The sequence below is a fragment of the Leptidea sinapis genome, chromosome 7 (assembly GCF_905404315.1).
Source record: "Leptidea sinapis chromosome 7, ilLepSina1.1, whole genome shotgun sequence".
Taxonomy (NCBI): domain Eukaryota; kingdom Metazoa; phylum Arthropoda; class Insecta; order Lepidoptera; family Pieridae; genus Leptidea; species Leptidea sinapis.
The window spans coordinates 12,602,652-12,619,528 of NC_066271.1; the positions used below are offsets into that span (position 1 = coordinate 12,602,652).

The 16,877-nt window shown below is 35.0% G+C and overlaps 2 protein-coding genes across 4 annotated transcripts in view; one reads left to right on the top strand and one right to left on the bottom strand.

Annotated features, from left to right (window-relative positions):
- Positions 1 to 3,129, bottom strand: part of LOC126965223 (Golgi-specific brefeldin A-resistance guanine nucleotide exchange factor 1) — a 54,458-nt gene extending 51,329 nt beyond the window's left edge. For both annotated transcript variants that reach the window (XM_050808686.1, XM_050808687.1), the window contains exons 1-3: positions 2,621 to 3,129; positions 2,327 to 2,445; positions 796 to 904 (exon numbers count right to left, since the gene is read on the bottom strand). In XM_050808686.1, the coding sequence (XP_050664643.1) occupies positions 796 to 904; positions 2,327 to 2,445; positions 2,621 to 2,921 (529 nt within the window). In that variant the 5' untranslated portion in view covers positions 2,922 to 3,129. The remainder of the gene's footprint in view (positions 1 to 795; positions 905 to 2,326; positions 2,446 to 2,620) is intronic.
- A 2,464-nt stretch (positions 3,130 to 5,593) lies between these two features.
- On the top strand, positions 5,594 to 15,567 carry LOC126965226 (ubiquitin carboxyl-terminal hydrolase 16). 2 transcript variants are annotated; one of them, XM_050808697.1, is made up of 7 exons: positions 5,594 to 5,740; positions 5,911 to 6,784; positions 7,887 to 8,010; positions 8,589 to 8,739; positions 10,585 to 10,729; positions 11,211 to 11,306; positions 11,850 to 15,567. In XM_050808697.1, exons 2-7 carry the CDS (start codon positions 5,941 to 5,943, stop codon positions 13,442 to 13,444), a joined length of 2,955 nt encoding a protein of 984 aa, XP_050664654.1. In that variant the 5' UTR covers positions 5,594 to 5,740; positions 5,911 to 5,940; the 3' UTR covers positions 13,445 to 15,567. The 2 variants fall into 2 exon arrangements, with proteins under 2 accessions (XP_050664654.1, XP_050664655.1); XM_050808698.1 differs by lacking the exon at positions 11,211 to 11,306.
- The last annotated feature ends 1,310 nt before the right edge of the window (positions 15,568 to 16,877 follow it).

A 16,877-nucleotide genomic window follows, 5' to 3' on the forward strand; every position in this document is an offset into this window, starting at 1 on the left:
CTTGTGCGTAAACTACCATAGAAATAATTCTACGACTACTGATTAACCGTGACGTGCGAAGTTGGAATACTAATTCCACCTTCGTCCGAGACGCCACAAGTTAGGATATCATCCCCACCATCTGGATGTGTGGCGGTCCTCCACGGTGCGGTTTTCAAGGAGCTTTCTTCGTCGTACTACTAAGCTGTGGAATCAGCTTCCTTGTGCGGTGTTTCCGGGACGATACGACATGAGTACCTTCAAAAAAAGCGCGTACACTTTCCTTAAAGGCCGGTAACGCTCTTGTGATTCCTCTGGTGTTGCAAGAGAATGTGGGCGGCGGTGATCACTTAACACCAGGTGACCCGTACGCTCGTTTGTCCTCCTATTCCATAAAAAAAAAAATACAATGGACCGTATTTTCACGGATACGGATCGGACGTAGTGCGAAATTAATCAAGAGTTTATCAGTGGGAGGCTTCTTTCGACAGCATGCCGGCAGGCGGGTAGCGTCCACGCACCTTAAGATGTGTTTCAGTTTAAAAGGTGCCAGTAAGTAAAAGTACTGGGTTAAATAATAATAACAGAATTTCGGAAACAATCCAGGATTGCCGTGTATTGTAATGGGCAGCTTGTATCACTTACTATTAAGAGAAAATCAGCAAATTGAAATCACCAAAAAATCTTTTTAGATCAATAAATAAGTTTTTCATATTAATTCAGCGTAAAATCTATACAATTAAAATTGATATATTTTCTCCTTTTGTTTGAAGGCCGTTTTAAAATTGTAATAGTGTCGAAATAAATTATAGGTACCTGTTAGCCTTGTCTCAAAGCAAATTCTGAAGCAGCTTAGCATTATTTCACATACACTATCATCTGTCAACATCACACCCTCTGGACTCAGCATGAGGGTCCGAAGTACCTGTAGTGATTAATAATATTATTAGGACGAGTTTCAGAATGGGAGCTGGAAGCTAGTTCTATCTTCCAATGTTAGTGTGCAGTCGCCAAACGAAAGACACAAACACTATACTAAGAAGAAAAGTAAAAAGAAAAAGTAACTACAATATCAGAATTTTATCTGACAGTGTCAAGGTACTAACTGGGCACGGCTGATATATGAGTGTCATCAATCCTGAAACGGTGGGTTGTCTCTAACAGTCGGTACAATAGTATATGTGTATTATATGGGGCTCTTGGAGAAATAATTAAATATCATAAGTCTGTTCATAAAAACTATCTCTTCACTTATATTAGTGGTATTCATAGCTACAACATGACATGCAAGGAATTGCTTGTATTTCCATATTATTACATACATAACGCTAATTTGTAAGCAGTAGTGTTTATGTATGTCCTTTTTTTATAGAAGAGGAAGACCAACAAGTGTACAGGTCACCTGGTGTTAAGTGATAACTGCCGCCACATTTTCTTGCAACACCAGAGGAATGACAGGAGCATTGCCGGCCTTTAAGGAAGGTGTATAAGCTTTTTTTGAATGGGTACCCCATGTCATATCGTCCAGGAAACACCACACAAGGAAGGAAAAAAAGGGTTTTTCTTTTTCAAGGAGCTCTTTTCCACATACATGTGGACGTATGTGGTATGTATTATTGTGGAAAAAGTTCCTTGAGAACCGCACTGTGGACACCACCACCTATTGGACATATCCAGATGGTGGGGATGATATATCCTATTAAGTAGCTTGTCATGCTAAGATGGAATTCGGCGGAAAGCATCAGGTGAAACAGCTCTTCGGAACGGGTTGAAGTATTGCCGTGCTCTATTTATTATGGTCAGCTTCTTTGAGGCTAATTTGCTTTAGCCCTCCGAACGAGATTTCATGACCCAGTATTCCTATACTAGGTGAAGCTTTAATGGAGATGTTGTAGAAGAGTGGTGGTTAAGATAATTTTTGTCTTGTCTATAACAACACCGTAAGCACAACTGCCCTAAAACAATTTTAATGTTTGCATGTTCCTATTTGTCACCCCTTCAATAGACACAAGAAGTTTTTGTGCACGGATCTGAGAAAACTCTTGTGGTCATGATGAATATGTTCTATCTGCAGCATGGAGAAATTTCTTAGTGTATACAAGCCACTTTAGTGTATATAACCACCACATTTTTGAACAGGGATAGAAACCTTGTCATTGTGTTACATACAAGAGATAGCAGCAGAAAGTTGTCAGTTTCCAAATGGTATTTTTGATTGGTGCTTTTTAAAATGTCAGCTTATACCTGCTGTCACTAAGACAGAGACCTGACCCCCTCTTAAGTACTACGGGATTTTACTAGGACATTTATGAACATGAGTTTCTTCAGATGAAAAAAAATTTTAGACCTGTAGAATCTTCATAAGAACCACTCCATCAGATGAATGATCAGTGCCAACAAATCTAGCATGAGTTACAGCATCTGCTATGTCTTCCACAGTAGCAGGTACACTTGGGTGTGTTGTATCTGCAAATTTTGTTTTGATTTAAGTTCTTTCTTCATAAAAGTGAATAGAGTAATTGCATATAATGTATTCCTATATTTTAATTTACAGGTAATGGAGTGTTAAAGAATTTGAAACATGCATACATATCTTATTTAAGATATTTGTATATTTAATATTATATCTTTATCTACATACCTATTATACCATATGATAAGAATTTGTGTATTGATGATAAAGCAAGACTAGTTACTGGTCCTGTTGTTTCTTTACTTCTTATTACTTCAAGGAAGGGACTTAAGTATGTTGGTGGATCAAGAAGTCTTAAGTCGTCTACTTGATTCAGAATTGTCTTAAGGTCTTGAAAGGTTCGCATAAGCATGTCATATTCTTCATTTGGAAAAGAGTGAGAGCCCCAGCGGGTACTCCGTCGCATGGCAGTGACCAGCATGGTCATCTCGCCCTGCACAACCAAGATACCGTTCCCGGGCATCGACATTTTTTTAGAATTATTTACAATTTACACAAAACACTACAATAATTTCCACTACATGGCACTGACTCTCAACATATAGAACCACGTCACAAATTTGCCAGAAGCATTTTTTTAATTATTTCAATCGTTTAATTGCCGAGTGTCGAAATAAAAATATATATCAAAACAAATTTTAAATATTTTAAATTTTAATTGATGATTGATCAGGAACAAAATCTGAAATCATATGTTGACGATTTGACTTTTGACGTATTAACTATAAAGTATCAACTTCAACTTCCACCTATATTTTTTTTTATTTAGAGCATTTGGGAAGATCATCGATCATCGATAAGATCAGACCAAAAAAACAATAAAAGAAAAATAAGCTAAAAACTAGTGGACTTGAGTAGTAGTCGGGATTACTTTAATAAGAGCTAATGGAAATTGTGACCGTGATTTTATTTATATTGATAATTTTTTATATAACATTATTGATATAAAAAATATCGACGACCCATATAGCCGAATGGATAGTGACCCTGGTGCTAGAGAAGCTAGAGGTCCCGGGTTCGAATCCCGGTAGGTGCAATCATTTTTATGATGAATATGGATGTTTGTTTCTGAGTCATGGATGTTTATATGTATTTATGTATGTTTATGTACGTATATTGTATTAAATATATTGTTGTCTTGTACCCATAGTACAGGCTATGCGTAGTTTGGGCCTTAGGGTAAGATAATTAGTGTAAGAGTGTGTCAATATTATTATTATTATTATATAGTGAGTTAGCTATAATTCTGACTTAATTATAATCGATCTCACAGACTTATAATTTGACTACCAACTAATTATAATAATAATATAACAATAAGTCATTAGTATTATACTACTTTAGAGTTTAAAAAACGAAAACCGGAGTTTTGATGGAGCTGAGTTCAAACAGCCGCATACCACGCAATACGTTGGCATTTTTAAAAAGATCGTGGAAACAAATAACAACGTGATATTCGTCTTGATGTGGCAATCGCTACTGTACATGTTGCTTTTATCTATTTTTTTTAGTATTGAATGTAATGGAAACCTGAAATAGATTATTTTACTACACATTGTCCAACATCCTTACATCATGTTCCTTGTTTTATTATCCATCACAGGAAAACGCACAAATGTCGTTCTAATTTCCTTACTCCATAAAAATACACCGTTTTATATTATTAATACTAAAAATGAATACCTGCTGTATGTAATTTTAATAAATATGGAATAAAATTTTGTTAATAATAATTTTGTATGCCAGAAATGGCTGATAACATTGATACATTAAAACTATTTACACCCATTGTTACATGTTTCTAGCAAAGTAAAGGATTTTTTTTATTAAAAAAAAATAAGATTTAAAATAAACCATTACCCTATAACTTGGGTAGAACTATATCTATGTTATGGCATATTTTGATGGTCACTGTTTTATGTTATGTTTATTCTGACAAATTTATTGAAAATAGGTGATAATGGATCAAAAATCAATACTTTTGGAAAGAGTATTTCATATAAAATTTATTTAATATGAGCTTATAAGAAATTATATTGAAAATGTTAGGTGAAAACAATACTTACGTGTGGAAGCTAACTCCCGGATTTGGCAACCAAACACACAATACCCAACGATGGCCTTATCTTTTATAAGTTGAAAGGCATCCGTATCTCACACCAAATATGTTTCTAAACTATAAAATCACAAAAATACTATTCGCAAGGTCGATGACACGACAGATCTTTGTTTATTTGCCCCAAAGTTTAACATTGGGCCAAGTAAATAAATTGGTTACGCGATAGATATGCACATCTATAGCTTTCTCGCGTTCTATCTCAGCCTGAGTTGTATATCGCTTGTACTTTCTATTTGTAATGAAGTTACCTACGCTACTTCTGTAGTGTTAATATTCTAAGAGGTAGACACGTAAGGGACAGTATGTCTGCACACGCTGTAATGTGGAAAATGTTTGGAATTCCGGGATTTCTGATGTAATTCAGGGAGAAATTCCAACTGTGTTAGGCAAGCCTCATACTATATTTTAAGGATTTATTACTTAATCATGTAGAAATAAATAGGATAAAGTATGATTTATGACAGGAACATTAAGGGCCGGCATTAAAGCCAAAGGTTTTTCCAATACAATACCTATAATTTGTTGGTAAGACTATAATTATATAAGACATACAACTTTTACAACAACATAGAACGGTTACAGGAGGTACGTTATAAAAAAAATGTGTAATTAGAAGTAACAGAACTTATAGCCAGACAATGTACTTAGAATGCTTAGCATCGAATAAAAGAGAAAAGCGTAGAATGATAAGAACACAGAGCTAAACAGCATCGAAATTGATCATTACAGAATTAATACAATAAGTATTATTAAAAATAATTAACTCTTTCTGATATCATTTTAAACGCTACTATCTATATTCTTTTTATAAATTTACATAATAATTTATATTAAAGGAATAGAATTATCAAATCAAACAACCTCTATGTTTTTTTTATAAAATAAAGCTTAGGCATACTGAGCCATTTTGAATTGCCACAGATATTCGCCTGATCAGTGATCGCGTGCAATTAGTAATAAACAAACTATTATATAAACGAAGGAGGTGGACTAGGTCCATTGTAGTCAATAGTGTACATCACTAACAATAGTTTCTCTTCGTTATTGTTTTATCTGTCAACACCAAGATGTCCGCCGATTGTGATTTTCATTAAGTTGACAAAGATTAGGAATAATTTTAACAGTATTGTGACGTTGTGTATATTAAATTATTCTATACCACATGAATTGTAAGTGTTAAATACCTTATTGCATACTTAACTGCGTTTTTCACAATTTTCCTACTTTATTGAGTGAATGTGCGTTGTCACGCGTGCTATCGACACTGATTTGTCAATTCAAGTTCTTTTTGTCTCCTTTTGGTTGTTCTAATTCCAGACTGTATCTAATTACATTGCAGGCGGTGCTTAACCCAGTTTCAATAACGAGAATGGTTAAGAAAAAGCGACAAAGCGATCCAACCGAGAACGGCGACGAATCGACGGAATCGTGCGATGAGTCTGCAAAGTCCACATGCCCTCATGTCGCTAAGGCGGTGGATCTCACCAAACTAAAAAGATCCCTTAAAACCAATGGCTTTGAGAAGGAATGCACTGAATGTAAGAAAAGTCCCAAAACTGAGGTAGAAGATCCAAATTTTGAAATAGATCAGACTCTGTGGATGTGCTTGAGATGTGGTTCTCAATTATGTGGAAGAGCAAGAAATAAACATGCTCTCAATCACTTCAACACTCCTCATTCAGATTGTCACGCCCTCACTTCTAACACCACCACCTGGGAAGTGTACTGCTACAATTGCAATAATGAAGTGACAGCAACAAGTTCTAAAAAACTACATGAATGTATTGAATATCTCAAAAAGCAAGCAAATGGTAACCCAAGACTACCTCCAATAGAACTATACCATGAATCACCTGCCCTTAACAACTTGGATCTCTCTGTGCCTGTAGACAGTATAATAACAATTGAGAAAGGAAAAGATAAAGCTATGGCTTTGAACTTTCCTCGAGTCCGAGGGCTTACAAACCTTGGTAACACTTGCTTCTTTAATTCAGTAATGCAGTGTCTAGTACAGACACCATATTTATTGAATGTTTTGCAAGAAATGGCTGCACCAGGAGAAAGGTTTTCTTTACCTGGTGGAAAGTTGACAATTAAAGAGGAAAATGGTGATGATGGCAAGGAAATTGAACTTCCACCAATAACAGGACAATTAGGAGAATGGGGCATGCTGACAAGGACTCTCTCCGAAACACTGGAAGAACTTCAAACTGGTAATAAAACCTATATAAAAAAGACTGCAAATAACTTTAAACTAACAGTGACAGTTTAGACTTAGTAGTTTGAATAATTTCATAAATTATTAAATATTTGTGCAGTGAAATCTATCAATCACATTCACACATTGGCAAGCAGACTTGAGTTCAGCTGCTTTTGATAGGTGATAGTAAAATTTGATTCTAAATACAGTACTTAAATCAAATAATAAGTACCTACTACATGCATAAGTATATTTCATTCACATTACATTATTGTTCTTGGAATAAAGAGAAGTTAATAAAAAATCTCATTATTGCAATATTTGACTGGTATTTAGCACAAGCTAATTATTATGAGGGTGTCTATTTATTATGACAGGCAGTAAACAAAGAAAAACTCTCAAGGTTGGCTTGTAAATATGTAATTGTTTCATTAACTTGATCTCATTTTTTTCCTGTATTTATCTGGTGTCCTATATGTCTTGTGTTTTTTATGGAAATGTGATTAGGTATTCAGTGATAGCAGTGTTAAATTATATCAGTTGAATTAAAGTTGTTTTAAAATTTTCACCTTGTTTTCAAACTTTGCTTCCACACAAAAAAAGGTTATGTTATGTTATGTAAATGTTCTGATATTGTATTCTACTATAGTTTTTAGGACATGGTATAAAGTTATGAAAATAATTATAAACTATTTGTTATTTTTAAAGTGGATATCCCTTACTTCTTCTCAAAATTTATGAATGTTGCAGCACTAAAAATGGCAACCTCTCAGTTTCCGTTTGGGCACTACTACTACAAATTTTTGCAATTGAAAGAATTAGCTGTTGATTTTGCTGAGTTTTGTTTGTGTTATTTTTGTGATCTAAATCAATCAACCAATGAAACTTTAGAAGTTACTATAATATATGTTATATTGGTTGGTATATATATTATTATTGGTAACTAGGGGAATCTCTTTACTAGGTTTGTTATTTTGGGTTTTTTCGTACAGTCCATTGAGTCCCTCCTGTGGAAAATTAGGAGAAATTTTGATGCCAGTTCAATGATAGGTTTAGTTAATCTTTGTTGATTTATTAAGAATGTCAGATTAATGATTTTGGTATTGTAATTTCAGGTGATGGGTGTGTGTACACTCCACGCAAGCTGCTTTCAGCCCTTGTTAATAAGCTTCCACAGTTTGGTGGAGGTGACCAGCATGATTCACATGAGTTGCTCCGGCACCTCTTAGAAGCTGTCAGGTACTTCAATTAAGATGAGGAAGCTCATCACAATATATTTAAAAAAAAAACCATTATGAAATTTTATAAGGTGCCCAGTTCTAAAGTAACTAAACATTTTAAGAAGGTTGACGTAAATCCAAAATATTGGATAAATCTGATTTCCTTATATGTTAACAGGTAAAAAAATAAAAACCAATTTATTCATTAAGGTTGTAAAAATAGTTGTCAGACTAATATATTTTTTTACACATCCTCCTAATCTGTGAAGAAGACTCTTACTCCACTTACACTAAAAACCTAAAATAAGGTTTAATAAGTATTTTTTATGTTGTAATAAATAATTTTCCAGTTTGCAATACAAGTAAACTAATGTCAAGAAATAGTTACTATAATATTACAGGGATAATCTAACCTTTATTCTAAGCTTGCATGGAGGTCACATAAATGATGATCAATCCTCTTAAGCCTTGATTTTTTTATATATTAAAGGCTGTATGAGGTTAAGTGACTAGTATATTCAACTGCCCATGGAACATATGCAATCTCAAAGCTTTTAATTTCTTATGTTGATGATGAACATTTGTGAAATATTTCAGATCTGAAGACTTGAGACGTTATCAGTCAGTGATTTTAAGTAGTTTGGGAATGAGCTCCAAAGTGGACCCGGCTAAAGTAGATTTTGAGTTAAAGCAGAAAGTGAAGTTCTATGGTCAGCAGGCTTCTGACACCATGTTGAAACCAGAACAGGTGAGTTTCTTACACATCTCTTTGGGCTTATGCAACATGGGCCTACTGTTGTCTTTTTCCACATTTAACCATTCACATTGCCAGATAGGAAAGGACTGGATCAGTACTGTTAGGTGATTAGGTACACCAAGCTCGCCAAGTACCCTCCACAAACAACCCCATTCCACACAGTCAAAAGCCTTGCTGTAGTCTACAAAACATATTACCATTGGGGTGTCAATCTCGTAGCATTTCTCCACCAGTTGTCGCACTTTCAGGATTTGCTCTTGTACCTTTTCCCTTGACCCTCCCTTCGTTATTTCAGACCGTAAAATATCTGGCTCCAACTCTAAGGCCGCCCAATCTGCGCGACTGTCAACCACTGAAGATGACTTTTTGTATAGCTGCTCACAGTATGAGCGCCATCTCTCTGCTATCCTGTCAAGTTCCATCAGTGGTCTACTGTCGGGGTCCTGTATGACCCATCTTTTGGGTTTGCACTGCCTGCTCTACAAACAAACTCTTTAAAACAAGTCTGCTGTTTGTAACTTATTTGCATGTGATTCCACTTCACTGTAAATGTTGGTGATAAAGTGGTTTTTATCAAGGCGAAAGCTTTTCTTTATAGCACTGGATAGTTCAGGGTATTCCTTCATTACGGCAGCATTCTGCAGTCTGTCAGTCAAGATGTTTCCATTGTGAATTGACATCAGTGGTGGCAGTCAGTGGGGCCTCGGCTAGTCTTTCCTCTGTTAGATTCCGGAAGCATAGTTGCACTGAAGGGTTCAGGGATCTAGTCACAGACCGTGACGACTTATGGTTCACATTTAACCACAGAGAAAACACAGCCACCAGCAGCACATGGTCAGAGCGACAATAAGCACCAGGGATTGTTTTACATTTTTGACAGATGACCCAGCGGTATCCAGCGGGTATTTATCATAAAACAATCGATCTGGTTTCTGTATCGCTCCCCAGGAGATCTCCAGGTATAGAGGTGTCTTGAGTGGTCAATTGATTTAATATGAATGAAGATATGCTGAACCCTCGGAACCCCCATCACTTTTATGGGATTTATAAATTTTATAATACACATTGTTTGACTGAAAATACATTAATTTTACTAGTTTAGGTGCAGTAAGTTGTTGTGTACTATGCTATATAAGTAACTGTAGGTTTTTAACTATGTCACGGGAACTATTTAACTAAACGGAAAGGAATAAATGAAATTTGTGTGAAAGTCTAGACGATCTTACTTAAGCTATGAAGGAAAGTCTGGCAAATTTTGAGGAGAACTACAGAATTAAAGAAATAAATTTTTAAGAGTAATTAAACTCAGTAATTAAAATGTGTATAAAAATATTTAATAAACTCCCTCCAAGCTTACGCGTATTACCCGTCCAACGATTTAAAAAGGATCTTTTTACATGGCTTATAGATAAATGTTTTTATTCCATAAATGAAATGTTGACACATTAGGTTAAATTAAATTGACTTTAAAATATATATTAATTCTAGTCTTTAAATAATGACATTTAAAATAATAATTATAATTTAAATTAACCTAAGTGCTTAAAATATAGAGTTTGTTAATCAATTATAATAATAACTAGAATTTTGTTAATAGTAATTTTGCATGCCAGAAATGGCCGATAACATTGATACATTAAAACTACTTACACCCATTGTTACATGTTTTCTAGCAAAATAAAGAATTTATTTATTTATATTTATTTATAAACTTTATACCAACAATGTATGCTATGAGCAACATTTGAAACAGGAAATATAGAATAATAATATAGATATAAAGGCTTTGTTATACTGTTTTCTTTGACTAATTTAATTTTTATTATGCTATTGCAGGTTTTCCGTGGATTCCTAGTTTCGACACTTGAATGCCAGGATTGTTATCATCAGTCGGATAGAGTTGAATACTTCCTAGACCTGTCTTTGCCTGTGGCAGCTTCAAGACCCCAACCCCCTGCAGTCACTAGAAGAAAAACTAACGGTAATGATGATTAAATTTATGTATGATTATGTATGTTTGGTCCAAACTAATGATTTGTTATATTAGATCTTAGATAATTTATACATATAGACAGAGCCTCTTGCTGCTAAACAACCAACGAAAACAGACCAGGTTTATTACTTACAGTTTGTGTGACAACCTACACCTAACACTCGCGATTTGTATGCCACCTTGTGTCCGTGTGCGTACATTGCTCAAAATAGCAGTTAACTGTCAACCTCAATAATTGTTTTTGACGTTTTCGGTCTATGTAGATCTATAAATGATCTAAATATTTGATAGTTTTTCACCTGATTACTATAATTACGATAAATTAGTTTATACCTTTAATGTCTAAATTAGTTTCTCGATACCTCCAGCATTGGGGTCGTGTGTTTCACTATTCACTATCTTGATGACAGAAAAAGTAAGCTTGTTGTTGATAACCCCTGCTTAGTTAGTGTGAACATAACATTTACAGATGAGAACCTGTTCACCACACAAGATGAGAAACAGTCTAAACATCAACAGAAAAAAGAAAGAATTGCTGCAAGGAAAGCTGCTAGGAAGAACAAAGGTACAATTTAGTTTTATGGTTCATTTTTCTTCTCTTGCTTTTCTTATATCTAAAGAGTATTTTCGGGTAGGTAATGTTTAGAAAATAATAAGACAATTTTCATAAATATATAATGATGGAGCCACAACCTGAGAGTTGAATAAGATTTATAAACTTTACGTCACTCGAATGGTTGTCTCAGTGGAAGAGCGCTCGCACGGAACGGGATATGTCGCGGGTTCGAGTCCCGCATCGTTTATAAATTCTGTTTTCAAATTTAATTTGTGTAATTAATCCCAGAAGTGATAAATCATATAATATCACTTTAAAAAAATAACAAATTGTTCATTCTCTACTACCCCAAGAACCTTGAAAATTATATCAATATTTTTTAATTAATTTTATATGATGGGCAACTTGACTTCCAAAAAAAAAACCAAATTTATTCTCTGCCTTTCAAAAAACTTGTAAATTATTTTGTTACCTTGAATAGCTTTATTTTTATTTTAGTAAATTATTTGTTTCTCTACTGTCCATAGTAACATTAAGCAATCGTTGCTACAGGTACATCGAAAGATAAAAGTGGTGAAACAAACGGAAAAGACGATGGTAAGTCATCTTCTGAGCAATCTGATGCAGATATAGAGGATAATATAGAAGAACAGCCGAAAGTTACTGCGACCACCAGCACCCCGTCTCTACCGCACACCGCAGAAAACTTTGCGTCTTACCATATGGAGTCTGGGTACAACTCAGAAAAAGTCATTAGTTCAAACTCCATCCGCATTGATTTTGATTTTATCCCTGTTGATTTGGATAAAGAGAAATCTGATAATACGCCAGAGTCAACAGACAAAGATAAAGCTGAATACTCTGAAGCGTCAACTTCTACCATACCAGTTGTCCTTGATTACAAACCATTGGAGAATTTTTCCAATCCTGATTCAGGGGTAGCCAGTCCAGATGCAACGAAACATAACTCGACAGAAACTGTCGATAATGTGGATTCGCCTATAAATGGTAAAGAGTTAGGTAGCCATAGCTCGCTTTGCAGTGACGTCAATTTGGACCTCTCCAGTCCACAGCATAAACTATCACCAGTCAAGAACGAATATGAGCGACCGGTTTCCAGGATATCTTTTGCTCCAGAATATTCAAACGAAGTTATCGATCTAGGTATTAGCACACAAGCTAGTCGAGATCTCTTGGAGCTCAACTGGGAATTCAACTCTGTCGGCACAGAAGACACAACAGTTAATAAGTTCAATAATACAGAAGTAAGCAATAAACTCGACAAATTGATGTTGGATGGAACTAAAAAAAAAGTAAAAACCAAACCTATCTTCCCATCACCTGTAAAAGATAACATAATTGAAATACCACCTATTCCTCAACCAAAGTTCAACAATTTTGATGCTGACAGAAGTCTCAACCGTGATTTTATGTCGTTGCCACGTCAGAGCCCCCTATCTCCCAGATACCTGTGCGATGAAGACGAGTGCAGCATCCAATCATGTCTTAGCCAATTCACGGCATTGGAGTTACTCACTGATAACAACAAAGTTGGCTGCGAAACATGCACAAAGAGAATCAATGGCAAAAATGGAAAAACTATATACACAAATGCTTCGAAACGTTTTCTCGTTTCCAGTCCTCCAGCAATTCTTATTCTGCACTTGAAGAGATTCCAATTAGGACCACGTTGCATGTTCCGAAAGATGACCAAGCATGTAGATTTTCCAACCATATTAGATTTAGCCCCATTTTGCGCTATGGATAAGCTGAAGAAACTGCCAAATGTTGCACGTGGACAGAGCCAGTTGCTGTACTCTTTATACGGTATCGTCGAGCACTCGGGTGGAATGCACGGCGGGCATTACGTCGCTTACGTGAAGGTTCGCCAGCCTGTCAAGCCTGGTGACCCGAGGTGGTGGTTCCTGCCGAAGAGTGCAAACATACCAGCTTCCGGTAGTGGCGATGCGGACGCCGACTCTGAATCTGATCTCTCTGGTTACGAATCAGGTGAAGGCCCCTGTCCCGCTCCTGAAGCTCCACCTGGGAAATGGTACTACGTATCAGATAGTATGGTCTCCGAAGTGACAGAAGAAAAAGTCCTAAAGGCCCAAGCTTATTTACTATTCTACGAAAGGATTTTATAAATCTTAAAGGAAGGAAGGACTGAAAACGGCCTAAAGACAAAGCCAATATTTGCGCGTTCATCATGAATCCATAGTAAAAATTATTTCAATATTATGATTCCCTCCTTATTATAGACCGTAAACACATTTTTTTTTCAATTTATATATCATTAGGGTAGATTGTCCTTCAATTTCAAAAGTAATATTTTAATTAAAAAATTGTATGCGTTTGAAGTGTCTCCCAAGTTCCACAGTAATAATGTTATTGTTCTAGGATTTCATGTTCTGCTTCTGTTTGTGACTTCTCTCGCGGTAACTGTTCAACAAGTGGATAAATAAATGATAATTTCAGTTTGTGCACCCTCCCTTTCGAGATGGTCAGATAAACATGATATTGTTGCCTTTATCTAGTTCAGAGCTCAGAGGAGGCAGGTTGAACGTGTAATATTGGCTTGAGTTACACAGATAACATTGGATAGCATTTAGGTGGAAGACTGACGTTTCGTAGCAGGAATCGTGTGCTTGCGCATCTCTGTACATAGCTTGTTCCCCCCACTATTTTAAATCCCTAATCCGTCTGCCGTCAGTGTCAGCTTTACTCTAATTATGTTGTAATTTATATTAATTAAGGACCCGAATGTTGCGTTTTGTAATATAATTATTATTACTATTTATAAAGAATGAAATGCAGTGTTTATTGTTCAACGGTATTTGTATGCTTTTATTGTTTAAATGTATCAACAGTTCCTGTGATTAACTTGTGCTAAGTTATGCTGTTTTATGAACTTTATTGCCTGGTTAGTATTGCTCGCGTAGCCTTTAGGCCCACTTGTGCGTAAGGTACACACTAACGGCCGTTCCCAAAATTCAGTCTATCTCTAACTTGAGATAAAAATCGTAACTATCGTAAACTTTTCTGTCCCAATAAACTTATCGACGGTAACTCACCTTATCCGTGCACGCTGTCTGTCAATGGGACGACGTATAGCTGCTTACCAGCGATGTAAAATTTGTATGGAAATTGCAATTCACGCGTATACGTACACCGTATACCCGTACGGATATAAGGCGATAAGGATGACTTATCGCGTATATTGGGACAGCTTCAGATTATTGACAGCTAATTACTGACACTAGAAGGTAGTAATTTATCTCTTCTTTAAAAAAAACGGCCGTTCTCTACGTAAAGGATGTCTGATATGTCGGATACACTGAATAAGGGTTAATCCAAATTGCAGCAAATTTTGTATAACATCAGCAGCATTTTTAATAAATTATGCCAATTTCTATAAAATATTTCTTATCTATGGAAGTCAGGCATCGTAATATCTTATCTTGTAAACATTAATCATAATAATTATATAAAATATATTTTTTTAAGTAAATAAAATTATAAATTTATTGTTTCATGCATCTTTTGCGTGCTTTAATTGTTTCACTAATAATTTCGAACAAATATGTGATAAATATTTATCTCTTAAAATTTAGTTAATTTTTTTTTAGACCGCTTTGGTCGTATCGGTTAGATGAGAACCGCAATAAAATTGAATTGTTTAATGTTACCAATTATTTGTATTAAGTATATCTCAATTTATCAGGTTAGCCCTGTTACTTGTGATTTGGCAACACTTATGATTGTTTATGGTCCAGTCTTCCATAGCACGTAACATTTCATCTCTATCATTCGTGCCTTTGGATGGATTTTACTATTGTTTTTGGATTATTTTAAAACGAATGCTCAATATATTAATTAATACATATTATTATGTCGTGTTATTTTATCATCTATAATAGATTATAAACGAATGTATATCGCTTTATAAAAAAAATAATCATATCTTCTATTATGCGTGTATTTTTCAATTATAGTAACACTATTAAGCCGCGTTGTCGTTTCCCTGAGTGGTTATTTATTAAAAAAAAATTGCTTAATTTTTCGATTGGCCTTTAAAGGAGTTCTCTTTAGCCTTAATTGTATTTTAATGTATAAGTGTTGCTATAATTTGATTTATTATGTTACGTTTGTCAGGTATTGTGGTGTCTGACCCTGAGTTGAATTATGTTATGTGTAGTGATAAATTTGTATATTATTGTAGTGACCCATAATTGTGTTGAACAGGTGTATTAAATAATATAGTTATAAATGTTGTAGTTTCTTTATATTTCATTAACTTCGATAATGTATGAGTTTCGATATGAGTCTAAAATAATAGCAATATGTATATTATAGCAGTACCTGTATAGCTTTTACTGCTAGCCCTAGAAAGGTCTAGACTCAGCTCTGCGGCATATGCCGTTAGAAAGATTAGAGAGTACACGAATGTTGCGACAGCTAGATTAGTGTACTTCAGTTATTTTCACAGCATCATGACGTACGGTATTTTACTGTGGGGTCATGCTGCTGACATTGATATAGTGTTTGCTCTGAAAAAAAACTGCTCGTGCTATATATCAGCTTGGTTATAGACAGCCTCTCAAAGAAATAAATATTATGACTCTTCATTGTCAGTACATTTATGAAAATTTAATATAGGTTCAAAAAAATCGTCACCTTTTTGCTCTTAAAAGTGATTTTCATTATGAAAATTTATTGAATTAGGCGTTACTTTGCGGAAATCCATAATTATACAAATTATTTAAGTTTTCTTTAGTGTTAATTCCGCCAATATTTGTCTTTAAAACAATTCGACAATTCGCACGAGACTCGTGCCAGATTTTGGCGAGACAACACGTCCTGAGGATGCCTCGTGTAGAGGCGAAACACGTGTCGAATTGTTTTAAAGACAAATATTGGCGGAATTAACACTAAAGAAAATTTAAATAATTTGTATGATTTTCATTATTACAGCACTAGAAATAAGGGATTGCTTGTAACTAACTAAAATAACTTTAAGGGTAAATGTATACACTTCTACAATAACGTCCCAGCCGATGTTCAGGCATTATCTATAAATAAATTTAAATGTTTTATAAAAAAATGGCTCTGTCGTAAATCCTATTAGTCCACAGTTGAATATCTAAGTGTTCGGACTGGGATTAGAATACGATTATTTCATAGCAAATGCAATGACAGTACAATATTGTATTTTTTTTTTAAAAAAGCTCAAAAAAAAAATGCTGGGAGAGTTTCTTGAGCCGCTTCTTCTCTCTCTGAGCACCATTTGTTTCCGAAGCGGTAGTAATATCTAGTATATTAGAAATGACATCAAAAAGAATTCTAAAGGAATCAATTTTGGGAAAATAAATGCCTTTTACCGGCATTAATCACGCCAAGTACCAGATCATCAGGCGTCGTAAGAGGCGACTAAGGGCTCTTCGATGACGAACAAGTAGAATAAACCGGACTAGTTCCACAGTCGCACAGAAAACCGGCGTAAAGTAGCAGCCTAGCGACGCTTAGTCTCGCATAGGTTCGTGTCGAGAACTGGCGCCCATCCCACCATCAGAATATGTC

Excerpts from the sequence above, each read along its gene's own strand:
- LOC126965226 (XM_050808697.1), top strand. The coding sequence starts at position 5,941 with ATGGTTAAGAAAAAGCGACAAAGCGATCCAACCGAGAACGGCGACGAA. Across the intron at positions 6,785-7,886 it reads ACTGGAAGAACTTCAAACTG|GTGATGGGTGTGTGTACACT; the intron begins GTAATAAAACCT and ends TTGTAATTTCAG. Across the intron at positions 10,730-11,210 it reads CACTAGAAGAAAAACTAACG|ATGAGAACCTGTTCACCACA; the intron begins GTAATGATGATT and ends TAACATTTACAG.